Source organism: Ascidiella aspersa, chromosome 7 (genome assembly GCF_963924565.1).
Source record: "Ascidiella aspersa chromosome 7, kaAscAspe10.2, whole genome shotgun sequence".
Taxonomy (NCBI): Eukaryota; Metazoa; Chordata; class Ascidiacea; order Phlebobranchia; family Ascidiidae; genus Ascidiella; species Ascidiella aspersa.
Window position 1 is genome coordinate 31,474,441 of NC_139453.1, and position 27,557 is coordinate 31,501,997.

At 34.9% G+C, this 27,557-nt stretch overlaps 1 protein-coding gene across 1 annotated transcript in view; it reads right to left on the reverse strand.

Moving 5' to 3' along the window:
• The window catches only part of LOC146139003 (uncharacterized), a 39,349-nt gene that overhangs the window by 5,558 nt on the left and 6,234 nt on the right, over positions 1-27,557 (reverse strand). Inside the window, exons 2-9 of the mRNA XM_083393576.1 lie at positions 19,305-19,574; positions 9,026-9,169; positions 6,733-6,787; positions 4,025-4,094; positions 2,086-2,219; positions 1,641-1,760; positions 1,360-1,472; positions 790-911 (exon numbers count right to left, since the gene is read on the reverse strand). Coding sequence (XP_083249702.1) covers positions 790-911; positions 1,360-1,472; positions 1,641-1,760; positions 2,086-2,219; positions 4,025-4,094; positions 6,733-6,787; positions 9,026-9,169; positions 19,305-19,574 — 1,028 coding nt within the window. The remainder of the gene's footprint in view (positions 1-789; positions 912-1,359; positions 1,473-1,640; positions 1,761-2,085; positions 2,220-4,024; positions 4,095-6,732; positions 6,788-9,025; positions 9,170-19,304; positions 19,575-27,557) is intronic.

Sequence of the window (27,557 nt, forward strand, 5' to 3'; positions counted from 1 at the left end):
CCTTGCACGCTCTCCAACTAACACGCTAACGTTTGTAGCAATGCAGGGAAAATACCTTTCTCTTGGATGCTCACTTAATTGCATATATATGTGTATATTGTTAGCCTAAAAGTCACATTTTCGATATGCGTTGACATATGAGCGTGTTTCCAATTTTCAGTGTATATTAGCAACATCATTAACTAAAGAGTTTACTTTGCGGTCCCAAAATAATGTTTTCCGAAACTGAGGGCTGAGCATATGTTGCTTATGTGGTCAAAACACGTGCATTCCACTACTTTAAATGCGCGGTTAGTTTGCGGTTTTAAAATTTTATTTTTTCACCTCGACCAATGATTTCAGCCGAAATTTTCGCCCGAGTGACAATTACTTTACACAGATCAGTGTGAACCCTACGTCCCCCTACATTGGTCACTGCAGGTTGTAGCAAGCATGTGTCGCTTACAAATTTATGAAAATATTCAAAGACATTTAAAAGACGCTTATAATTCTATATACATATATGTTAAAAACTTCAAAAGACTTTTCAAAGAAAATTGTTAGGTTTGCAAATAAAATTGGATCGCTTGACGTTTTTATTTTAATAATTCGAAAACAAATCAGTATAAATGCCATTTTTTTAACATATAACTTCAGCTGGACATAAAATAAATTGAAATAATAATCAAAGAATTTTGGAAAAACATAGCTTTTTGAGACCTTTCAAAATACAAACTTATTCAAAGACTTTGTGTTAACCCTGCCTGTGCATTCAACAGACGTGGTATTATATGTGGTCTTGGCACAAACCTTTGCTTGCTTCTGTCCCTGGTCCTTGTAACTTGTCCACGTTATTCCATTAGTGCTGTACTTTATCGTGTATGACCTGCACCATTTGTAAGGTCGAGTTGATGAACCTTGGGTGAGGATGGCTGGAAATAAACAACATACTTTATTACAACTGCTTCCATCAGGTGCACTATATAGACCTTTGCGGGGTTTACCAAATTCATTCGGCCTATTGAGCATTATATAAAAGGCTAGAAACGGCTATAATGCTGTTTAAGATCTCCAGTTGTAGAAATGGATACGTATGCGTGTGGATAAATTCATGTTTGGTTTTCAAGCAGGCCAAACATTTTTCATAAAGGCCAAATTTGACATAGTCTTGCCTCTGACAAACGTTTTCGATAATTAAGTATTTATAACAACAACTTTTTTCCGATGATTTGTTGACCCTTATGTTAAAGTATTTAATATTAAAGTTGTTCCGTCAGTATTTTGACTTGTTTAAAAACCCAATTTTTATAAATTATAATTCTAATCTTCACAAGATTAATCCATGTTTAAGGTTATTGAAGCATATCGATCTCCACTCACCCGTGACGTTCCTCGGTTTGAGCAAATCCATCTCGATCCATTGTTCGACCTGTGGGTTGCTAGGCGACCAACCAAGCGAGTTCTGGAAGTCAGCTTTGCTTGGCAACCACAACCTGACCATAGCAACGATTGTTACAAACAATTACGTCACAAAAAGAACACTTTTTTGACAAACAAGTCATTTGAAAATCATTTATTGATGGAAACAGGTTTGGGAATCAGTTTTATTTATGACGTCACAGCCAGTGTTTGTGACGTCACACGCAGCAATTGTGACGTACCTGTTCCGCTTGGTTTCGTTCCAGTATGATGACGCCGTGAATTGCTGAGGCTTCATCTTGATTCGATCCGAGCATTCCTCCACAGCAGAAAAGTAGATCGCCACCTCCGAATATGACGCTCTGTGACGTAACACAACAATATTTCAACAAGGCGTGACGTAACAAAAATGTCGATTGTTAGGGTGTTTAAAAACGTGGTACATTTTATATCGATTAACATTTTTATTAAACTCGATTTAACTTTAAAAAATCATTTTATTGGCTACATTCTGTCAATTATTTGTTTAGTATTAAAAAAAGTCAATGGAAAGCAGCAGCTATAGTATACACTTTGATTAAATTCTACAAACAAGTTGGTATTCTCGAAACAATACACTTCCAATTGGCATAAAAGTGTATTTTAAATCCCGAACATCACCGACCGCAGCATTAAGGTTCTACTTACGTGGTTGACGAGATGTTGTTTGCCTTGCTTCCATAATACACAGGTTTGCTGGCTGCTCTTTTAACCTGGACCCTCCCGCCTAGACTGTCCAATATCACCCCTGCGTGGATCGCCGCCAAGCACAACATCGAATCCTGTGGAAACATGGAAAAATGATATGTAAAACGTGGAATCTTATGGATAGAATGCCAAATATACATATAACATGGATTGCTGCAGATGGAATGAAAAAGGCTATGTAAAACGTGGAATCGAAATGTAAAACAAAATAAATAGTGGCGGTTCTACTTTTGTTTTTCCTACAACAAATAAGTGAGATATGCGAATGAAATTAACCAATAAATAAGTTATGCTTGTTTTACCAGACTTTGATTTCCTGGATAAAACGTGAAAATACATAAAACAATGGCATTTAGTCGAGCGGAAGCTAAACTATAAATTATGCGAAAATATAAGAAATACATAAAATCCTGAAAACAAAAATAATTCCTAAAGGTCGAACATTGAACCTCGTAAAAATTTGTTTTATCTTTTAAAAATTTGATAATTGGCTTATTTCGCAAAGCGGTTGGGTGTGACGTTGTCTGTCAGTGGAAGACCACCTTGAATTTATGTTCATGTGTTGGACCACCCACGGTATTTGCGGATTGCTTGCTTAAGGTTCTGGGCTTGTAAAACTTAGCCATCGGTAGAAAGTGGCTTCACATTTTGTCATATGAGGAACTGACAAGTTTATTATAAAGTTACAAGTTTGCAAATGGCGGAGGATGTAATTGGACGTTTGTTAAAAAACGTGAGTCGTTAAAATATGAGTTATTGTAATAAACCATCACACCGCGCCGCATATTCTCACAAGCTATCGCATTCAGGGTTACCACACAATATGTTATAAAAAGCATTCAAACACCATTAAAAGAAACATTTGTAAGGATAAAGACGTTAAATTGGAACACTCAACGATTTGTTGAATATAATTCAAAAACAAAACATTAATGTGATTTTTTGAACGATGTTTGATTCAAAAATAAAAGCAACGGTTGTCGAATTAAATTAAAACTGTAAAAAACACGAGCTTCAACTCGATAAGTTGAGGGGAAATAAATTAACACAATGAAGAATTTATTGCAAAATTCACAAACGACCAAGATTAATCGGCCATAAAATTCTAAACATGTTCAATCAGTGTGTAAGTAAGTCGAATCGTTGAAGGATGACGCGAGGTTTGAAACCTTGTGACAAGATAAGCCAAAAAAGTCGCAAAAATCCAATTAAAAGTATTCACGTGGTGGCAGTAAAGAGACATACCAAATATATTTTTAAATTTGAGTGAAATTTTAACGCAATATTAAATATATCAGAATAATTAGTTTTTCAGTGTTTAACGTAATTTGTGAAATATCGTCACGTGACAAATTTTCGCGCGCAAACTGAGGTTAGAGACACAACGGTTGGTGACGAGCAGCGGATGTTTGAATAAGCGTGAGGATTAAGGGTTAGGAGAATCGCCGAAAACTCATCCGGGATTTGTCTGATTAAAGGATTATAAACTTTTGACTTTAAAATGTGGCGCAAAATCTTAAACAAAAGAGGTAATAAAAACAAGTAAAATGATTTTAAAAATTATCTTGTTTGTGTCAATTCTAAATTTTCAAACTATATTTAACACAAAATTAGTTTATTAGTCTAAAATAGATAAATGCGGGTGATTTATATTTTCTGTCAAAGTCAGCAAAAATAAAACCTTACTTTCATTAATAGTTCCATGTTTCAAAAATTAAATAAAGCATTGACTGGAGTTATTAGAGTTTCAACAAAGTTAAAATCAGGCAACGAAGGATTAACGTTTCAAACTTTCAAACAACGCACGCTTAACTGTGACGTCACAATTGATTGAAACAACAGGAGATTTATTTTGACACGGGTTGGTGCGGGTACTCACGTCTCTGTATGTTGTTCTTCCCGAGACTTGGTGAGATTTGATTCCAGCGCAGCCACTTGGACACACGATGCTGAAACAACAGAATCATCATCAGATAAAACAGATCAAGGAAGGATAATGATTTAAACCAGAGACAAAACACGACCATATTGGTCCGCCAGCAAGTTTTTACTTTGCGGCTTACTTTTCATAAAAAAGTAAAAATAAACCTTTAGGTTTTTTTGACAATTTTGGAATATTTTTTTAATAAATTTCACTTGCAAGGCACCCTCACTTATTCCTTCCTACCAGTTTGTCAAAACTAGGATATTTACAAATTTCTTGGGGAATTACACTTTATATTATGTGTATTTTAAATCCTAATTTGGACTTAGTTCAAGACATTTCTTATACGACTAAATGTCAAAAATGACTGCCCACCCCTGATTGATATATATATATATATATTGTAGCATATATATGGGAAATAATGCGCCTTGACTAGCAGTTTGTACCCAAAAATGTTACATTTTTATGCTACAAGTCTTATTTATATTTTCCTATCTGTTGTACTTTTTTGTTTGATTTAGTTTCTTCAAATTTAAACACTTGGAGCGGATTGTGTGAAGATTTTGGACAATAGTCTGATGTTACTACTTCAAAGCTAGTGTTTGCAAGGTTTCTTTAAGAAGTTCAAGGTGATTTGACTGAATGTTACAACAACATTCCCATAAGATTGAGATTTGTAATAAGAAAAAGTTTAAGAACCCTGAAGTGTCAATAAAAAATACTCCAAGTTTGACACCTATTCTAGAAAGACATTTTGTTTGGCTGAAGAAAAAAATAAAACATTTGATTTCAATATGTTGGAAATCATTTTTTAATTCAGTTTTTCCCCAAAAGCACTTTTAAGAAGGTACAACGCGAAATTAAAGACAAAATTTTGTTCTAACGACCCCCAACCGTATTTCAACTCATTTGAGATTAAGAATTTACAATAAACTTATTTCTAAATTCTTCCTAATTTGGCCACAATCTCCAGTTTGTGTGAGTTATGATTCTTGGACGTCTCTGATCTTATCTCGCAGTAATTTGAGCGAACATGAAACGAGAATATTTCGCCCCAGGGCACCCGGCATATACATCGCGTGAAAATGTGAGAGCGTGGAAAAACGCGACCCCATGAACAGCTGAGTATGAACTGGGAGTTTATAATTGCAGGAGACCAATAAAAAAATGTGTGTGCTGTAAAGTTGTAAACATGGTCAGTATATGAATTTGACAAAAACTTATTTCAACGGAATCACTAGATTAGTGGGTTTTCTTAATTTTCTAAGTGACTGGTTTTATTGGCGACACAAAATTTAACGGTGTCTGGTCTAAGTAAGGAAATCATTTTCAAGTTATGGAACTATTAAACTTGCTTTTACATAGAAATCAGCTTTTAAATATTGAGCAAATCATTTTAATTGTCAGAACACTTATGGAAATCTTAATGGAGCAATATGTAATTTACTAGGTTAAAAATCTAAAAATAACTGTGAATTTGACAAATTCAGGTTAAAATAAAATTAAAATTTATAAACAAAAAATGGCGTTTATTTTAGTGACAAGAGGTTGAAGCTAGACAGGTTGAAAACAGTCTCACGGTCTCTGGGAAGTTTAAAGGTTGTAATTATCGTGGAAGTTGACCACAAAACTATGTAATTACAAGTTGATTGCGACTTTGTCAGTTTGGCGCGAATCTTGGCAACACTTCAAGCTTTTAATTGCCGGGTAAAGTTCATAAACCCAACCTAACACGAAAACATAAACTATTCCCCGAATAACACCAAACCTTGTTCACACAAATGCTACAAAACTATATTCTTGTTGCTGGGGTTAGAGTTCGAGTTAAGGATGGAAATATTGATTTGGTGATAAAGTGAGGGGTGCGTTTAGGGTAGCATAAAAGGTTTTTAAAATATATTCTGGTCGATTTAGATTTAATTCCGATTTTTAGTTGTTAGTCTATTTTTGGTCTTATTTCACATTTTAATTTATTTCGACGTTAATGTCACTCTGGAGTCCATTTTAAATCCTCAAACTTCAACTTTTTACTTGACAAGAACATTCTTGTGGATAAACCGAGCAAATTATTGGTTTAAAGTCACGTCTGTCATCGACTGAGCTTCGCTGTGCTCGATAAAGCGTCCAGCGCGAAACCGCTATTTCGTCATAATGCTAAAGAATGTTAACACCATAATGAAAGACGAAATATATTTGCAGGGTTTACCATGGACCATTTCGAAAGTCAATCAACATAACCAACTTCTAAACTTTGGAGCATAATGGTTGGAGGTTGCAGTAAGATGTAATAAGAATACCAAAGCCCATACAGAAGTAGGTGGCATTTTGAACGTTTTTAAAGTTTACAAAAATAGAAAAACAATTTTAAAGTTTAGAAATCAACAGTTCTGAAAATATTAAACCCTCAAGCGAGACATTTCTACTTTTAAAAACACGATCAACCGTAATCATTGTTGCTTAAAAAATGGCTGTTATTACGTCACAAGGCACTGCAATTCAGAACCAAATTGAAACAACCAATTAATAAACGATTATAAGGTTTACAAACGAAAAACTTTTAAATTCTTGCAATAAAATTGTAGCACTTGATTTCTTTTAAAAACAGTCGCAACGATGATCATTGTTATGAAAACAATGGTTGTTATTACGTCACAAGGTACCTGAATGATTGAGCTTTTGGTCGAACGGAGGCGGTATCCGAACACGTGACGAAATCTGCGAAACAAAAATCCAGTGAATTTTCCGCTTGATTACATCACAAAGGGGCATTGTTGCGTCGCGTATACGTCACAATGACATATGGGGATGGGGATTACAAGTACAGAGCAGATTTACAGGGCCCGTGGGGCTGGGGTATTTATTATGTGTGTGGGCAGATGTCAAATGCATTCATGCCAGCTGTACTTTGCGAAACTGGGGGTAAACAATGCAATTGCGTATCTTTGTAAGTATTTACATTTATTAAAGTTAATGGAATTATAATTGTGTTTGTTTAAATTATTAAAAGATCATTTCATTAAAGTCAGACTCCAAAAAGTAAAAGTAGGACAAACGAACATATTCGATAAATAATAATTTTTAAAACAAAGTATTTGCGTATTTCAGTTCCTAAAGAAATAATGCATTTACATTAATTCTAAAAGAGCCAAATACTTCACGGCAAATTAAATGAATCGAGTTTATGATGAATTGATTTGCTCAGCTTGGCAAACACCAACCCCATACAACCCAACACAAAAAGAAAGAACAGACACTTGACGCAAGAATGGGGGCTAAGTCCCAACTCTGTGGGTAATAATGCGCCCCTTGCCCCTAAATACCGAGTTGGTCGGATCAAGTTACCCCACCCCTTACCCCCAAACTAACCTCCTAAACCCCATATAAGGGGTTTGAGAGGAAGGCTTGAGTGAATTAGTCTCCCATTACAAGCTGACATTATCTTGCAGCCTTAAACAGGATGGCTTAAGCTGGAGATAAGAAGAACTCTGGTTAAGATAAACCTTACTTTAAAGCGATTTAGTTGATAGCAATCGAATTAGTTGCATGTTAAAAATACAGCTCGCTTAAAACCAATTAATATAAATTATACTGTAAAGCTGATTGTTCAAAATGCAATTTTAACCACATTTTTGTGTTAAAATGTTATTTAAAAATGTCAAATATGTTGAGCATTCTTTTATTTGAACACAACCGTTAAAAATCGCGCGGTTTGTTTCGTTCTATAAATACAATTAGTTTGATTGTCACGCAACAAGGGCATTGTTGACATCATCAACTGGGAACAATGGGTGAAGAATGTTGGTTGTTAGATCACAAAACATCTGCTTTACAGGTTAACAAGGATTCTTTTAAAACGCTAAAGTGGGTTTTTATCCAGAACACCAGCTTTTACAAACGCAACTTTAAAGAAGGGGTTAAGGCTTAACAAAAGCATGGAGACAAAAAGCTAGAACTTGATTTATTGTGAACTACAAACTTTCGTGGGTTTTGAGTAAGATGTCGCATTCAATAAAACTAATTAAAATCAAAATAGATAGGTTAAATGAAACATGCAAAAACGTTCATCATATAACTGGATTTTTAGTGACTTATAAAAACCTTGTAGTTAAGTTTTGGGTTAGGCTTACCCGTTGCTGTTTAATTTGGACTTTCGTAACTATTCTAAAGTCGATAACAGTCGCATTTATCTTGACATCAACTTAACTTAATAATAAGACTTTGATAACCTCTGACCCCTGCCCTTTCCATGACCCCGGGTTGGTGGTAAACAATGTAAAGCAAGATGTAAGCAAACATAAAGTTCCCCGCATTAACACGACACAACCCTTGTACTTCAATATTTGTGCTGGAAGTTGAACCGGAGCCCACTTAGACGAAGTCTGCTCAATCATGGATCGAAAACAAGTGGTTTCATTGTGGCCGAGCAAAAAACAGAAAAAGTTACTTTTATTTTAAAACGTGTGTCGCATTTTGTGAAGCTGTTGTTTCGCATAACACTTAACTAAATTGCGAGAAGGGCGGTGGTTCAATAACTCTTAATACGGGTGAAACGTACAAAAAAATGAAATGTTTTTCGACTGGTAACACGCAAATAGAATAACAACCAAAACATACGTGTATTTTAACAGCGGATACAAAAAATCGGTATTTCACCCCTTACCGAAATCTATATTATAGCTTCTTAAGCAATGCGGCCTAAGGTAAAAAATAGCTAAGAAACATCGGCCTAATATATAATCTAAAACACTTCATACAATGTGTGGATGAAGTATAACCCTCGGCTTGTATTAAGGTGCTCATCATGTGCCACGAACATCAACAAAAATACATCGCTGTTCAACAACTTACAAATTTGGGCTTGCGAAATGCCGTTCGCAAACTGTTTTGATTGAGACCCAATTTTCAGTTTTGTTATAATAAAGAGGGTTTTTTACGTTAATAAAGTACACTCACCGTGTATTGACTGTCCGGGTTTGATTGCGATGTACGAGATGAGGAATCCAGTTCCAGCGAATGTGGAAGGCCTCCTGAAGATCACAGTTGCTGAGTGGTTGGGAAGTATAACAGTGTCGGGACTATCACCGGAACAGTACTTGTCTGTGGGGAAAGGTACCGGGTTAAACAACAGAACTGAGTTTTTTTATCAAAAATCAAAAAGTCAAAAAACATAAAAGTAGGAATATATTTTCATTATCAAAAGTCGTAGGATAAAAATGAAACACCTCAAAGTTCTGTTAAATGAAAATGTAATGTTCTACTAAAATATTTACATTTACTCAAGAACAGTACTTGTCGGTGTGTAAGTTACTGGGTTAAACCAAAGAACAGGGTGTAAGGTATAATATAAGTGGTATATAAAAACTTTTGTTGAATGAAAATTAATTAAGAATAATGAAAATATATTCCTCCCCATTATTAAAGTATTTACTTATACCCCGAAACAGTGCTTGGCTGTGGGGTAAGGTACTAGGTTACACAACAAGGTTGTAGCCGACACAAGGTTGTAGTTAAAACCAAGTCTGGCCAAGCTATATTATAGGTAATATATAAATAACTAAACTTTTGTTGTTTAAACATATAACAAAAATACACTGAAAAATAATACTCAACGTTACTAAAGTATTTTAAACTGTTAAAAAGCAAACAAAAAAAGACAAGTTTACATGATTTAATTTAAATTCAGTGTAGTCTAAAATAAAAGAACTCTTCAAAAAATAACAACACAGTCGTTAATAAGGCTAAAAACCCCAACTTTTCGGTATTTTTTAATAAAATCAACTTGTAACATCTGGCGGGAATCGATAGAAACGAAGCAAATCGATAATTGTGTTTGTTTCCGGATCCAGGTGTTTCGCCAAAGTAGATTAGTCAAGTTTATTGCGACACGCTTGGTGACAAAATAACTGCCCTTGTGACGTCAAAATAAGGGGAAGGAAATGGCAGATGTGAGAAAATTGTCGCAAATGTTTAAAGAATTGTTCTGCGAATGATTTTTGGAATTTTTATTGTAGCAGACATGATTGATGCTAGTAGCTAAAAAAATGTATAAATAACTAATTTAAAGAGCATTTAACTTTGAGACTGTCTTGCCTAAAAACTAGGGAGATTTTTTTTATTAAGCTTAGGTGAATAAAATTGAAAAAACTATTTTATACAAGTTTGTGAAAAAAGGGTGAAACGAATTTTAGAAAACAACCTATTGGAAAAATTTTGGAGACCATTATGGACCTCAAAACAAACCCAAAACACCTTTACAAACTCTGGCTAGATTTTTTATAAATATTTTTAACTATTTTATGATGATAAAAGTTTTAGAATGACTCTTCTTTCGCCAATTCGCTTAGAATCAACGATTATTTGTCAAAATTCGCGGATATTAAATTTCACGAGTCCATAGGAACGTGCGTGGGACCGAAGCATTAGTCATCACCAACAACAAACCAGCAATTATTCACGTTTAAATAAATGAGGCGAAAAGTAAAACTTGGGCATAACTCGCAAGCAATGCAGGGCGGCGTCAGTGGAGCGTTAAGCACTTCACGCTCCACTGAACGCACTCTAATCTTTTAAGTTGAAGATTTTTGTTTGCCAACTTTGTGCGTTCAAGCGGAACAACGCTCTAACCCATTGCCACGAGCGCTGTGCATTGTTCTTGGCATTATGACGACACAAGTTGAATTATTATGAACAAAACAGAAACTGAACTAAAACAAAACGAACTATTTATAAAACCATTCTTGTTTTTATTTAAAAATAGGATTTTTAGGTAAAATGGTGAAGCTCGGATGGTTTAAGGAGCAAATGAAAATATTAACTTTAGTAAAAATGTCACACATGATTAAAATCATCCAATTTAAACTTGTGTTTTTCAAATCTTAACTTTGTTTGATCTAAAAAAAGTTGTTTTTACGAAGTTCGTGGCTCTGGGGCAGGAATACAGTTAAACTAAAGTTGAGATTAACAACCCTAGATTCTAAACGAAATGGAGATTTATAAAATATTCCTTATTCTTGTTTAAAGGGCTTAGGCGTTATATTTGTCACCTAACAAAACCCCAAAAGTTTAACTCGTGTTCCCAAAGCTTCAACTTAGTTTGGATCAACGAGCTTGGGGTTCCAGTGGGTAACTTGGGGTGGTTAGGGGTGAGTAGGGGTGATTTATCCTTCGTCACTGTTTGTGTGGGTGGGGGTTGGGGTAAAGGAGTGAGGTGTGGGTGATATGTGAGGATGAAGGATTAACGTCCCAAGGTTGTCTGGAAAATCTATTTGTTGGAGTGAAAAAATTCGACAAGAAATTAAAAAAAATAGGATTCATTTTTTAAATTCTATCACAATTTAATTTAAAACATACATTTGTTTCCATCCAGTTTTTTGTCATACATTTACTGTTTAAAATTATTTTTTGTAAGATTTAATAATTTTAATATAAATCTAATCTCAATCACATAACGCTTATCGACATTTTTTTAATTGAACTAATGCCAAACAGTTTCAACTTTTTCACTTTTCGCGCCACTTTTCCTCTGGTATTCAGTCACGTGACTCAAGCGCGAGAAACGAATTATAATCGTGATTATGACAAAACAAAGGATCATTGCACGCGAAGATGTGACGCTTGAGTGGGCGCAAATCCGCCCGACCAATCAGAACAGAGCTCAGGTGTGACGTCATCACGTGGAACGCTCCTCTCATGGGATGTATGACCCCGGATTAAGTTACCCCCGATGCATAACTTTTCTGTTTGTTGAGATAATATTTCCCAACGTTAAAACGAATTTGGCGCCGAAACTTAATCCCAACAGTTTTAAGGAACATTTTAAACAATTCAAAAAAGCATAACTTCGTAAATACTTTTTGTGTCGTTATTTTGCAAGTGACCCAACAATGTTAAAAGCTACAGGGCCCTCCCATATCATATTGGGATACTTTTCAGTGTGGTTCTTAAGCAAAATTTGCGAAAGTTTGGACTATAGACTAACAAAATCATTTTAGTAAGATTATTTTTAAAACATTCTACAAATGGCCACTGTTGACAAGCTGTGTTTTAAGTTTGTCGAATGTGCATCACCGTAGTTTTGTCAGCGATTTGAAGAACAAGAAAACTTTTTTTGTGACCACTTTCAGAAAAAAGATGGATAATCGGCAATTCTCAATAGAAGGGCCTTTAAGAAGTTTTACTGAACCTAGATTGATTGGAATCTTATAGTTGTTAGTTCACATTTATGTATTTTTATTTTGCTTATTTTATTAACTTATCCCTAAATTTTAAGAAAGCAAAGGTGTCCATCACGTGGAAAGTTTAGGAACAGCAATCCATTACGACTAAGTAGTTCCTGTTGATTAAACAAGAACTTTTAGGCTTAGAGCGTGAACTTTTAGCTGAAGGATCGTGCGTAATTTGAATCCTGGGTTGGTTTAGAAGGATTAAGTGAGTCAAGCACAAAGTTTGTGGAACTCGAGTTTAAACGGATCACCAAGCAAGCAAAAGAAGCAGTAAATAATCGCGCTTTCCAACACAAATATCAACTTAACGCGGTACAAGGCTGTTAGGGTGGGTTTAACTGCTGTAAGTGTGTTGGTGAAAATTACTAAACTAAAGTAGACTAAAGTAGCTTTTACAGTTTAGTTAAGCTAATTTAAAATAACACAAACATTTTAATTCTGAAAATTTGTTTTTTAAATGGGTTTAAACACTTCAAAAAATGCTTAATGGTTAATAGCCTAAAAGTTTTTTTGGATAATTAAAAACAACACAAACACCTCAATTTTAAAAAAATTGTTTTAGAATTCACAAACCTACTTAAATTTTATGGATTTTAAGAAAACAACATCTGTCGTGTCAGTCAAATTACAACTTAACATTGGCGCTATTAATACAACCAGCAATTTAAAAGTGGCTTTAACAAAACTTTCACTTCTCAACCATGTGCTTTAAACTTGGGCCACACACGACATAGAAATCATAATCAACTTCCTGTTTCTCCCGCAACGACCGGTTACCACGACATCACGACTGCCATTTCGCAGCGACTTGACCTTGAAGCGGTGGTTAAACGACCTCTAATAACACGTGGCTTAATTACAGGTTGTAAATGCTGTGCAGGTGTCAGTGGGCTCTTCAACAGACAATCTCAGGATTAAAAGATTTCGAGTTTTTTCAGCTGAAACTTGAGATCGGAATTTTCGTCGAAGTTTTTTTCTTTAACTTGGGATTAAAGTTTGACGTTTTGACGGACTTTAGTCTGGTGAGAAATTGTTTCGTGAGAGTCTGATACGCGAATTTAAAAATAACACAATAGAGGTTTGATGATTTGCAGTTTGGTTAAAAAAGAAATAAATCAAAAGACTTCAAATAAAACAAACGATATTTCCAAATAGTATTCCTTACTTTAAGCCAGGGGTTCTTAAACTTTCCGCGGACCTCTAAATTATTATTTTTTTGAGAATTTTTAACAATTGACGTCACAATACAAATAGACTTCAGAAATCGGTTCAAAAAAATATGAAAGTATAATGGAGTCAACATTCAGTGCAAAACCGTTTTAATGTCATTTAAAGTTATTTTAAAAATTGATTACTTCTTTACTATACACTACTATTTCCATTAGGCTTTTATGGACCCCCTAAAACTAGTTCGCTGACCCCCAAGGGGTCCATGGACCCCAGTTTAAGAACCCCTACATTAAGCAAATCAAAATAATATTCAAAGTTTCCAAAAAATTTTCTTAAAATCGAGTAAATCTAAAAACTATCAAAATATTTCTAGAAATTTGAAAGAAGCCACTCAATCAATCTCACGGTGTTTAGATGCACGTGGCGCTTTATTGTGATGTCATAAAACGTGCCATTGTGACGATGACAAAAGTGTTTACAAAGTGGCAGCAAATGACGACGATTGATTTACGAAGTGCTTGAGTTGTTGCAGCGAACAAATGAAGCAATAACCCGCGGGCATCAGTCGCTGTGAATATTGGCAGGGTTTTGTGGGATTATTGTTAAACAAACATACGGGAAATATCCGATTAGAAGTATAACAATATATGTAGGACATTGTAGGTGTAAAAGTTAAACTATGTTTATTGGAAAAGTTTATTCGATTTGAAACACAGTTGTATTTGCTAAAATTGTCTCTAGGATAACACATTGTTAATTTAAAGAATATTTCGGATAAAAGTTTTAGAAAAATTGCTAACACGGATGCTAAGGACTGTGACATTTTAAAGTAATCAATGATTGCAAGTAAAAAGGTATAAAAAAATAAATTTAACTTTATTCCGGACAAAAGTCGGAAAAGTTCCCAAATATTTAGAAACGTTCTATTGATAAAAATTAGACAATAGTTCCCAAGTTGTAAGTCAAAAAGAATTTAAATTTCGATATTAGCCGAAGTTTTGCCAAACTTTCAGTTTCTGTTCAACTATAAGAGACACCAGCCCGAAAACCAGCAGATTCATCTAACACAACAAGCTCGCGCGTTCATCTGTGACGTAATAATGGTCGATTGTAGGTACTCGACCCGCTTAGGCCTTGTTGTGAGAACCCTTGAATACTTTCACTGCTCAGGAATTCGCTTGTGATGTCACAATGAATGGCGTCGTTTAAAAATCATGTACCACTTTAATAATTCCCACCAGCAAACATTTACGACAATTAATAGAAAGTTTGTGATTAACTTTGCGTTTATTGCGCTGGACAAATCTTAAAATGTTGATTGTTAATTATAAAAGTTAATATAATACTGTGGCTGTAACAATGTTATCAAAACTATGATATTTGTAAAACATAAGCTATTACATTTATGCGTTCAGCAAAAGTGGGTAACTGTGATTAAGACTTTCAACAAGCTTCTTAAGACTGCTTATTTATTCAAAGAGATAAAACAAAATCATTTCTTAAAATCTTTCAGAAAAAGGTATATTACGCCTATAAGGCATCGTCAGTTTCTGTACAAAAACAAACATGCAAAAATGTTAATATTGGTAGTTAAAAAGTTTCAACAAGCTTTTCATGTGTTAAGTAATACAAAATAGCCTCAGAAAACTCTACAGTTGCCAGGTTTTAAATTAGGTCGTAAGCTGACGATTCAACTCAAACACATTTTGTTCCATATTAGGGCATTATATCAAGTATACAAAGTTTCCAAACCCTAATTACGCAAGTTATGTGTTTATAGAAGGACACTTTGTCAAACCAACGCCTCTAACAGCTTAACACGTTGTAAAAATAAAATTGATGAGTTAGCTGAAAGGTGATTAATTTAAACATCTTTCAACTATAACAACGCGTCGGATTTAATTTGATTGGCACTTTGGAAAGTAGCTGGGTTAAAAGTGGGTCAAGAAAGCGCTGGGTTAACTTTTGCGGGAGGGGCACATTTTGGCGCGCCCTGGGGCCACGTATAGGGTCAAATGTTGGGTCAGACGCCCCCGGGGCCGTAAACCGATCAGGTTTAGGCTCATTAGAGTCAGCGGAGAACAACTGAAGCAGTCAGGGTAAAGGCACGAGGAAGTGGGGTTTTGGGGCTGGGGCTACTTTGGGGGTCTTTAACTTGGAGTAGAAACTAGACACTTTCCTGAAAAAACGCTATTTTTAAAGAAAAAAATCAACTATAAATCCAGTCACTTGTTAGAATACATACAAGGCAAAAAATAAGGTCAAAATATTATCAAAAGGGCCAAAAACCTGGAAAAAAACACATTAAATTTTGTAATCTGTCCTTAACTGATCAAAGTTGTGCCTTGTTTTTAAGACCACTTGGAAATGAAGTTTATTTATTGCATCGATTGGCGCCATATTTATAAAACAACTTGTTTTGTTTTGAATTTACCCAAAACAAAAAGAGATTGTTGCAAAACAATGCATTGCAGCAACAAGTCGATTGTTCCAGGGTTTGTGCGCCATCAATGGAAAGATAATGGCCGCGTTCTGGGTGGCCTCTGTGGCGTAACAAGTAAAGAAGAAGGATAAGCGAAGATTAATCGCGCGCATTAGCCAAGGGTGGGGGCAGCCAACCGTAACGGTGAATGAGTGAACGTGAGAAAAAAAAGGTTCAAATAGATCTGTTTTGCAATTTTAAGGTATTTTGTTTTAAAAAGAAGATTCACCGTGAAATATTTTTTTTAATTATGATACTTCTTTTGCAGTTTGCATTTATAGTATTTTCAATGAATTACAGGTAATTAAAAATTAAAAATAGGCACTTTTTAGTTTTTATTTGTTTACTGGTGTTTAAACAAACCTAAATCAAACCGCCACCAAACAAATTTCTGAGACATTTTCCGAAAAATCATTTGTGTTATACTAAAATCTTGTCAGTGAACATCGTAAAATCATTTGGTGACTTTGTGCGAATTACAACACCGAGAGCCAAATAAACTCACGGTTTTCGTGTTTTTACTAAACTTGTGGATCTACTGCAAGTCACATCCACACGAGACGGGGTATAACTTTACGCAATTACCAGGGATTTCGCGCAACTTAAGCTTCCAGCCCAAGTAACTCCACTCCCACGGACTTTGGGGCGAAATGTCAGCCCGCGTAACTTTATGACCCAATAATCCCGCTGTATTACGTCATAATCCCACATAAAGGTAATGCGCAAATATATTACAAGGTCCAGCCGTTGAATATAAGACGCGAAATCTGCCCACAAACTTCTTAAATTCGAACTTCAAAGGGAAATTTAAATCGCAAAAAATGTATTTCACTTCAGAGAAGGTTTGGGATAATCCAGTTTTATTATGTAACAACTTTTTCAAAATTTGAAAGAAAACTTAACACAATAGGCAGGTGTTCAACAATTCAATAAAATATGAAAACCAAAACATTCGATATATGTCATTTCATCACGTGTTTTGGCTTCTATAACTTTATTTCAATAAAATCACTTCAAAAACTTTATTTTTTATTAATTTTTTAGATCAAATTCGTACATTTTTGACCAGAGGTTGCGTTTTATCTGCGATCAGATCAAGCTTACTGAGAAGACGATTTAATCCCTTTAGCAGGTTATGGCAGATGTTTATGTGAGAGCAAGATCAAAGGTTTGGCGCGAGACAAATCTTCAATGCGGACTCACGAGCCACTAAACCTCACAATGCGCTACAATTACAAACGAATTTCATGAGAAAGTCTGTTGATACAACTCCACGCAAAGCCACAAAGATGACAAAATGGATTCGGGTAAGCTTGGATAAAGTTCAACAAAACCAGAAGATTTTAAAGCGTTTTTGATGCTTATAAAATTGAAAAAACGCAGCCTTTTTCGGAGATTTAAAATAAACCTTCACATGTTAGCTTCAACAGTATCGTGTTAAAATTTTACTTTTATAGTTTTTGTTTTCTAAGAAAAAGATTGACAAAAAAAATTAAAGAGCTGGAAATCGTTCGACAAGAAATCAATATTGTTGAAATGTCTGGTCCATTAATTTTAGCATAAGGTTCACAAAGCAATAAATAAACCACAATAAACACGTTTTTCTCAACAAGAGTACAACGGCGCCTGGTCTAATACAAATTTAAATATAACTTTTACAAGTTTAGTTCTAAAAATAAAATTGGTTGTTAATAAATCTTAAAGAGCATAAAAATTTAAGAAAAATCCGGTCATTGAGACAGAGTTAAACGATCTCAAAAATCCCGCCGCATCAAAGTCAACCTTAAGGTTTAACCTTTCCTAGAAATAATCAAGGAATTACCCACGTTAACCAAGTTTCAGCATCAATAAGAACATCCAAGCACGTGATTTCATGCCCCAGGGTTTGACATGGAAAACAAATTAAGATGGTTATGAGATAACAATCGCTCAATCTCGTGGCAGCTGCGGAAAAACAGAAAAATCGAGACGCAAAATAAACCAAGGACAGACATTCCAACTTTTTACTTGAGCGCGATTTAAGCTTGACGGATTAGAAGGATTTTCATCTTAATTTCACACACGACCGTTCACCAGCGGTTGCCACGTGGCGGTTTTGGCGCGAATCGATGTTAAAAATACCAACATGAGGCTGCATTAATTATGTATGCATCAGAACAGCTTTCACAGCGCAGGATATCAGGTTTAACCCAAGATTAGCGCTCTTAACTCCTCGATGTGCGACAGATGGTTGTGTTTGGGAGATTATGAACAACAAAAATAAACGTGAGCTCTTACTTATTTGTACAACGCAGTGCAACCTCATATTTCTTTTATTAATACTATTTAAATTTATTTTTGGGAAAAACTTAGTGACGAAATACATTTTGAGAGTCGTATAACATAATTAGAATTTAGTGCTTTTTGTCTGCTTAAATTAAAATTGTGATATTTCCAAACAAAAAACTTGATAAAAACTCATTAATATTTATAACGATTTAATTGTTGCCTCTTTGGCGTATTTTAATAAATCATGGGTTTATTTTCTAAACGAATACGGGATAAGCTTTACAGAATCGTGTCTCAAAATGAATATTCTTCTAGAGATTTTAAGTTGCTTCATATCAAAAAGAAATCCTAATTATTTCTTTCGCGTTAAATTATAATATAAGATTCAAATGAGTCATTAAGGTTTGTGCTTTTATAAAGATCCCTCCAAATAATGCACGTTATTCGAGGTAACACAAATAAACGCTCAAAACTTTCGAGGAAAATTCTCTTCTAAAAAAACAAAATTGAGACGCCCTGGCGCTGACGTCGTGAAAATAAGCGATCGTGATATTGTGCGACGTACCTCTGTTCAATTAAATTAATTGTCATTGTAGCACGATTTTGGATTTAACGGCTTTGTGAAATTTAACAAAAGTTGGCCATTTATAGAATCTGCGATCGCAATTCGTATTAAAAGTTTGCCAGAACATGTTAAAATAGACATATTGGGAGTTCGCAGTATTTTACGGTGCAAATTTTAACAAGGGGTTTAAATATGACAGGAATTGTTGAGTCGTTCGATATTTTGGAGAGAATTCAAATTTGGTTTCAAACAATATTTAAATTTATAAAGCTTTTTCTAATCAGCATTTTTACATAAACGTTAGCCTCTCTGGAATTTAAACTGGAACTTGAGGTTTTTTACTAATTTTCAAATAAAGTAAAATAACTTAATTTAAATTGGGTTTTGTGTCTTGATTTGAATTAGATTTTTTCTGAAATTTCAACATAAACTTAAAATATGATTTTTCAGGAAAAAATTTGATGAGCTGAAAGAAAAAATCCTGCAAAGAATCCTCATGACGTCATTAACAATTACGTCACTTACCCAAACTCTGCTTGTTTTTGTCGACTCCGGAGAAGATCTCTACCTCACCCTGGTTGCAGTCGTCCCTCTGCGCCCCCATGTTGAACCCCCCAAACTTTAGCTGGATCGCCATCCCCCCCGGAACGACAAGCTGCCATTGACACGTAACAAAGCCCCCGTTGTCGGGGAAGGTGTTCCTGGGGGGTTGCGAGCGCGGGGAGGGGGGTTCCGGGTAGTTGGGGGAAGTAAATGTCCCGGATGTTCCCTCCAAACGCGCGTTACATGACGACACTGGAACAAACAATAGCCATTGTTAGGATCTTCTATTATTATAATATTTGTTAATTAATTAATTGAATAATTAAATGTAGAAGCCTGGTAATAGTGACGTAATAATATCATCAAAACTCGTAGAATGGTTTAGTGATCGCTGAGAATTATAAAAGACCAACTATTTCCTGTTATTAACATATTGATGCTGCCAGGCATTGTATTAATTTTGTTCCATCTCTCACTGCTGAAGTTACACAAGGAGGCTATATTTTGTGAGACCCTCGGATAAATTTGGAAAACCGATTAGATCCATCAAAACACCTTAATAACACACTCTCAATGGTGACATCATAACCGATTTAAAACCTAAAGAAGTTGTATAGTGACGTAATAATAGGTTCAACAAAGAATCAAGAACACAGACGCAAGTGCAACCCACAAAATCATCCCAAACATTCAGTTCATCTCAAATCTTCACCAAAAGTGTGCCTTAAATAACTCGCGATCTTAGCACGAGAAAACCTCTCCAGCAGACACGCTACAAGCCACTGTGACGTCATAATCGCCGTCGCGCTTAACTGGGAATCGGTCGAGCGGTTGTGCATTGGGGCGTGACGTCAGAAGGTTTGGGCAAAATATGCGAGGTTTGTTTCTCGGTTTGTGACAGAACAATGGCTGAACAATCCTTTCCAACGTTTAAAACTCGCACAATTCAAAACCAATTTTGCTTCATTATTTAAAGTTAATTCCTTTACACAATAAAGCACTGTTTTAATTAGGTGTGATTTTTAAGTTTTTATTGAACTAAACAGTTTTATTTGGTTTAATTTTTCAAAAAACAAATGCTAATGAGTCTCAAGATAAGTTTGAAAACGAAATGTAATTTCCCACTATTTATCAATAAACTAAAAAAAAGTTTGTGAGTGTTTTTGCAAAGCACTCAATTCTTTGCAATATTTAGTAAAGAATCACAAAATGCCAAAAACAGAATGCTTTAGTTTTTTGAGATGTTTTAATGAAGTTTGACATTTCAATAAACGTTATTTGGCGTCAAAATAGGTGATCCAAGTCACAACAACTCAATAAAGTCAAGTTTAGAACTGATTTGCCACCCTGCAGTTTCAAGCATTTCAAAATAAACAAATGTTTTAAGTAAAACCTTTAAAAATAAGAATCTAAGCTGTAACACCAAGTGTGCCTTCATTTTTAAATGCAAATTCAAACATTTTTTTGACATTTCTGCTGGTTGTGCTTAAACACTAGAATGTGTTCATAATCTTAATTTGCATAAAAATTCTACCAAGCCTAGAGCTGTAAAATAAATGGAGTGTGGAAAATAAAACGTTTCTTTAAAAATTTAAGAACAGAAGCTGTAATACTTTGAGTGCCTTATTCCTAAATGCAAATTTTAATATTTTTTATTCAAATTTTCATTTGAAAGAGTAACTTTAGAAGTGCTAGATTACAACTAAAAATACATAAAAGTGGTTCTTTTAAATTTTTATGGAATAAATTGAAAACTTACAAAAATGAGTACAATTGGATTCAAATTATTTCCTAAAATGTGTTTCAAAAATTAAAATTCTCAAATTTAACCCAAAATTATTCCAAGCTAAACGGCAGAGTGGAGATAATGAAGTTGTGATCACAGCAGACAAAGAAGTCTAACATAAACATGAATGGTGTGAAGACAGTAGTGAGAGGTCTAAGGACACTTAGAGAAACAAAACCAAGCTGATATATTCCACTCGACTGGCGGGAACGGGGCTGGATTAAATCACCACTATTGATTGCACAAAAATGATCGTTGCTGCTTAAATAAACAAAATTATGGCACTGGAACACATTAGGAATGCTAAAGATTAAGCAACCAGCCATAAAAACCCTTACAAATACTAATTTAGTGTTCTTCAGGCTTTTCTATCACAATCGAAGTAAGTCAGTTTTAACAAGTAGAAGAAAAATATTTGACTTTAATTATGACAGCAAAGTCTGAAAAAACATACGCTTTTATTTGAGGTCATTGTTATCTGCTGGGCAAAAATCATTTTTTATGCACATTTAGTTTGCAATTTACTACTGATTTGAATGTAGATTTCACACAAAATATAAGCAAAAAACAGCCAAACTAGGTTGTGTAACCTCCCAAACATCGTTTTGTAAAACGAAAAATGGTTTTGTAAAACGAAAAATGATGTTTGAGAAAGTTCACTCCCGCCAGTTAATTGTGAAGTTGAGCAGAAGAGGGGTTGGCAGTAAAATAAACAAGACCTCACATGAATTAAAAGGTTGAGTCAAGCTAATAACCCCTGGGAAGGTTTGTGGACAACACAAAACATCATGTGGGAGTTCAAAAGTAATCTGCACAAATAACCAACTTCTAGACCACACAAAGTACAACTGACACCAAAGCATTAACTCAATCAATTTAAAACAAATTAACTCAATAACAACAAAAAATTGTTGGTATCTTGAACGATTTAGTGACAAAAATGTTTGAAGATTTGATTGACCCCCATTCATTTGACATTTTTACCTTAACCAAATAAAACCAACATATCAACTGATAAGCTGATAGCTTTTTAATATAAAAAAAAGCTTTTGCAGACAAACGAGCATTATAATTAAACCTTAAAAGTTTTAAAATATTACCGCCAAAGTTGTACAATGTGGCGTCTGAATTTCACAAACAACATAAAGTGGATTTTCGCGCCAAAGTTAACGCGACCAAATAAGTGTCACTATCACCAAATAAAGCGTTGTGTGACGTCACAATCGCAACGCGATAAGCGAATAAAATGTGAGAAGCAAATGGTTTCGATCACAATTGTATCGACAAGTTTGCGATAATTCCGGACACAGAATTTAAACCGAGAACTGGCTGTTCTTTAAAATCGCAATGCGTTTAATTCCAATTCACCTAACTATCTCATATTTTAAAGTATAAGGGATCTTATAAACTCATAAAAACAACCGCTTTTTCAAACTTCGATTAAATTAGGACTACGATTTTCATTGCGAACATTTTCTTGAAAATGAGAAAATATAAATAGATTTGCAATTAGGATTGTTGCTTTGTTAAAATCCGATAAAACAAGGACAAAAGTCAGATTTAACAATAATTTTGAAACATGTGGTCCTTAAACATAAATCTGAGAATATGAAAGATATGGCTGCACTGATTATGGTCCTCGCAATTATATTAGGACTATTTGAAAACAATAAATCCCCGCAACTAAAGAAAGTTCTGTTTGACACAAGTTTTTTAAAGAAAACATTGATTAACATCTCGCTTTACAAGAAACCTGTTGTAGCTCAATTGTTACGTTGTTCGGCACAAGCCGGTTCTATTGTGACGTGTACAATAGGAGACAATAGACGCGCGCGAATTAGGCGTCGATTTTCATTTTTGATGAAAGTAATCGAATGAACACGATTAACGACAATAGGCTTTTGTGAAGCGATCAAATGATTCCAGGGGTTTAAGACATGCTTTGAAGAAAATTGTAACGGTTTGCATCTGTAGAACAACCACAGACATTTTGTGTGGAAGGAATTTTGGCCAAACTTTAAACAATATGTTTCTACGCCAAGAATTGTCATGGGATTTACGTTTATTAACCACAACTTTTTATTAAAGTTTTACTACTTCAACCATATTCTGAGCTGTAGAATGGATCATATCAGAGCCAATATAGTTTAATAAATCTTTATTCATTTAGAATTTGCCAACCAATATATGCTTCAATATCTCTGGAGTCTATTGGCGTAAAATCAAGTAAATTCACAGAAGCATTATTGGAACATATATGTAGTTATATCCCTCGAGAATGATTCCCAAATGTTTTGTGGTTTAATTACATTGAGGTTCTTGGAATGTACTGAAGTGAGGGGTGTCATACTGCAAGGAACACGTGGGTGGAATAAGGGGTTGGGGTGAATCACCCTCAACACGGAAATCAATGTTTCGGGAAAAACACGAGACAAAATGTCGATTAAGCAAAAAGTTGCACCAGAATATGTTTTTGTTCCACAAAGGCGTATCTTCAAATTTTGTATTGCATGACTTTAACATTTTATAACGTTGCAGCCAGGAAATCAGAATTTACCAAAAAAGTATTAAAAACAAAACTTGTAAACAAACGTTATTCAGTCTGAATTTCCAAAAATTACATACTTGCGTTATCCAAGGTCAAATTTTGGATTAACAAGGTCAAAAATTTGATTCAAGTTTAATCGTTTGAATTTTAAAGTCGAATATTTACGTTTTAAATGTCAAACATTAGCATTTTCAAGGTCGAACATTTTAATTTTCAAGGTCGAATATTTGAATTTTCAAGGTCAAACAAGTGCGGTTTGTTATAGAGTTTAGGAGTTCATGAGATTCATTAAGTTAAAGTTGGCGGTTGTTAGCATCGATAAACATTCGAAGCTTCCAAGAAATTACCAAGAACCAACCGAATTAAACTCCTTAGCACAAGACTGTTGAGAAACAACCAGCAGCAGTGGTGAGACTGCTCAGGTGACAACTAGACCAGGAATAATTAAACCAGGTCTCCTATCAATCACACAGGGCGGCCAGCAGTTTGTTTATGGATGCTACAACCTTCTATTCACGTCCCTGGCTTGCGACCGTTGGTTTGTGAGAAGCCTTGCTATTTTTGGCTGGTTTAGAATTCGAAGAGTTGAACAGTTGGCAAGATTGCACAAGACTAAGTATCACAAAATACCAGTTTCTTATCATTTATATTGGGCCTTAGTAAACTCGAAACCAGATAAAAGTTCCACATTTAACAGAAGAAAATAGTTTTTGGCAATAATATTTAAGTTCCATATTGTAAAATTGCAACAACAAACTTAAAATCATTTTGGGCTAAGTAGACTTTCATACAAACATCACATTTTGTATTAAATAGTTCCTCAACGAAATTCATTGTGAATATTGTTCCATTTTTCACATAATAATCTTTAGTTGGTTTTATACAACTCATAGTTTTTAACCATTATTGTGTATAAAGGCCGTTTATAAACTCTATCTTGAAGTTGCAACATAAAACTCCACAAAGTAGCACATTCGATTTGGTATTACTAAAAGTTTTCACAAATAAGCCAGATTGTAAATACTTTACCCATTCCCACATCAGCATTGTTGCAATAAAACGATTTTAAGAGTTGCAATATTAACGCCAATCAGACACGGTATAATTATATGGCTGTGAATTCGTGGTTTGGTGCTAACACTTTTAGTTTAAGAGCATCGCTGACAAATTGGTTACGAGCTCGTTACAAATTGACCGCCCTGGGCAACAATTCAAAGCACGCTGTGTAATTGTTACGTCACTCTTTGCATTGTTGTGCGATTATTGCGCCATTAACATTCGTTGTTTGTTACCAAGTTGCATCTCTGTGACGAAACAAACAGTTTATTGAAGTGGAAAACGTTCTAATCCTTCGAGAGCTTTCAAAGCCCTTTTGTTACGTCATAACAAGATAAAACAAAGTTTTAGAGGTTTGAATATTTTAGGTTTGTATTGAATATCATAACTATTAAAATTGAAATATTTTTTTCACAATTGTAACATTTACATTTGTAAATCTCCCGCAGAAAATAAATATACATATTCTGGCTTAACCTGTTTAACAAAAATAAGTCCAAAGCTTAATTCATTTCTTAAAACTAAAACAAAAACATTTTTTGGTAAATTTTAGTAAATCATTTATGCTTTTTTTATCAAGCATTCAAACCCATTGTTTCTCGTTTTTTAAGTACTTCAGGTTTTATTAAATATAATAAACATTAAAAGGTTGCGCACGCAATTGCGGTAAATTCACATTCACACCAACACGTGGTATTTGGCAGATTGCTTGAGAAAGGTTTTAATCTGTGAAGAGGCTTCGGCATAATTATTGGTTGTCGTGCAAATCCCAAGTATTCTTACACAAGCTCTCCACACCAAGGCACAGCAACTGCTCCTTAATGCCCAGGGCTATGAAGACCACGAGTGAAAATATACACACCACCTTATCTGGCGTCTCGCTTGATGTGGAAATATTTCGCGCTAATCTAAGCTCACTCTTCGACATAAAACCAAGGTTTCAAGTGTTTTTGTGCTTATGTGGTTGTGTTAAAATGTAGAATATTTGTTTTAATCCAAAATAAGAAACGCTTTATCTTTTAAATTTAATAGAAAAATTGCCTACATATTTAAATTGCAAACGAATAGTGGTTGGTTGTAGTCTTTGTCGTTTAAAAAGGAATCCAACGTAAAACTTTGGAGAACTGTAAATGGAGATTGGGGACTGGCAATAAACACAGTGGTGGAAAATTCAACCTAATTTTTACCTAAGAAATGTTGCTGGGAAATTTATACAAAAAGCAATTCGCTTAGATAACAGAAAACATAAATACTTTGATGTTTCTATAATATAGCCGTAAGTAAAATGCTTATTTTAATAATGAAAATAGAGGTTTGCGGAAAATAAGTTTTATAAAAAAATGAGTTTCAAATATTTTACAAAAAAACAACTAAGGTTTGTTTCAATGCAATTAACTCTTAAACAAGGCGCTGATCACAATTAATTTCCACTTTAACTGACTTCACAAAACCTGGTCAAACCAAAGTCCATTTCAACATTCGCTGACCATGTTCAAAATCTCGCACTTCGCTGCCAAAGGTCAGAGGTCAGCTCATACTGTTACGTCATAAAGGACCAAAACCAGTGAAGGTGATGCCACGTGATTTCAAGGTCGAATTTAAACAGTTACAATTTGGAAAGCAATATTTGGCAAAAGTTTGAGATTTTTATGGTGACCACTTCTCACGCTCCAATGAATGTGACGTGAGTGCCTATTGTGACGTCAATTTATTGGTTGTTGATGCAATTACGTCATAATAAGATTTATAACAAAAGGAAGCGACGCGGCGGGGATTCGTCGAAAAGCCGAAACGTTACAAGAAATAATTTCGTTACATTTGCTTGAAACCTGCTTCAATTAGTTGAATGTTGAGTGATTGCTTTTACTGAATTTAAGCGAGGAAAAATGTTTCAAATGTGACCTACAACCCCTTCCTACTTTAAACGGTCAAATCAATACTTTCCCATATGTTTAAGGTTGTGCATATGTTCGCATAAGCCTCGCTTTTACATTAACGGAAGCGAATTAATGGAAAGCGACTCAATCGATTGGCTTAAACCAGAAGCATCAATCTTTACCCAACTAATCCATCAGCGGATTACATTGAAAGCATTTCCTTCGCTCTGCACCAATGAAACAATCTGTTAGGGGGGCAACAGCGCAAAAAATCGTCTCCCGGGGGGTTCGCGTCTGCGCATCGCGCGTAATTTGATTAGAGAAGCGAACCTTTGCCGATGTAACAGTCGGCATTGAATAGGTGTTTGTTTCGTCACAAGGAGAACAATAGACGTCGCGACATCTGTGAAATTGTTCACTTCAGGGCGGGAGATCGATTTGATTAAGTCATTATGGCGTCACAAAAGCGACGCGTTTTAAAAGGTGACCAACGCGAAACATCGCGCGTTTCTATTTGCCACAATTTCACTCCAACGGTTGCAAACAGATTGACACAAAAATACAGATACTAGTAACATATCTACCTTTGCAACATTTCCCCAAAATACTGTTAAATTAATATTTAAAATGCAACGTTAAAGTTTCCCGAAGTTATACATGGATTATTATAGTTACAACCTTCCCAAATGATTCTCCTCAATATATTTAACCGCAACAATTAAAGTGACCAGCAACCTATTCCCTTACACCAGTGATAAACGTGCAAGGAATGGAGGTTTGAGCGGAAACCGAGAAGTGAGTCAGTGGAATTGGAGCGTACTGCAACCCAACACCACGGATCATCGCATTAACAGCGCAAGCGCAACCACGCTAACTACACTAACCAGTAGGACAAGCTCTATACGATGCTAACAAGTGGGACGGGAATTAAGCCGGTAACTAGTGCAACTGAAGGGATAACGTCTATA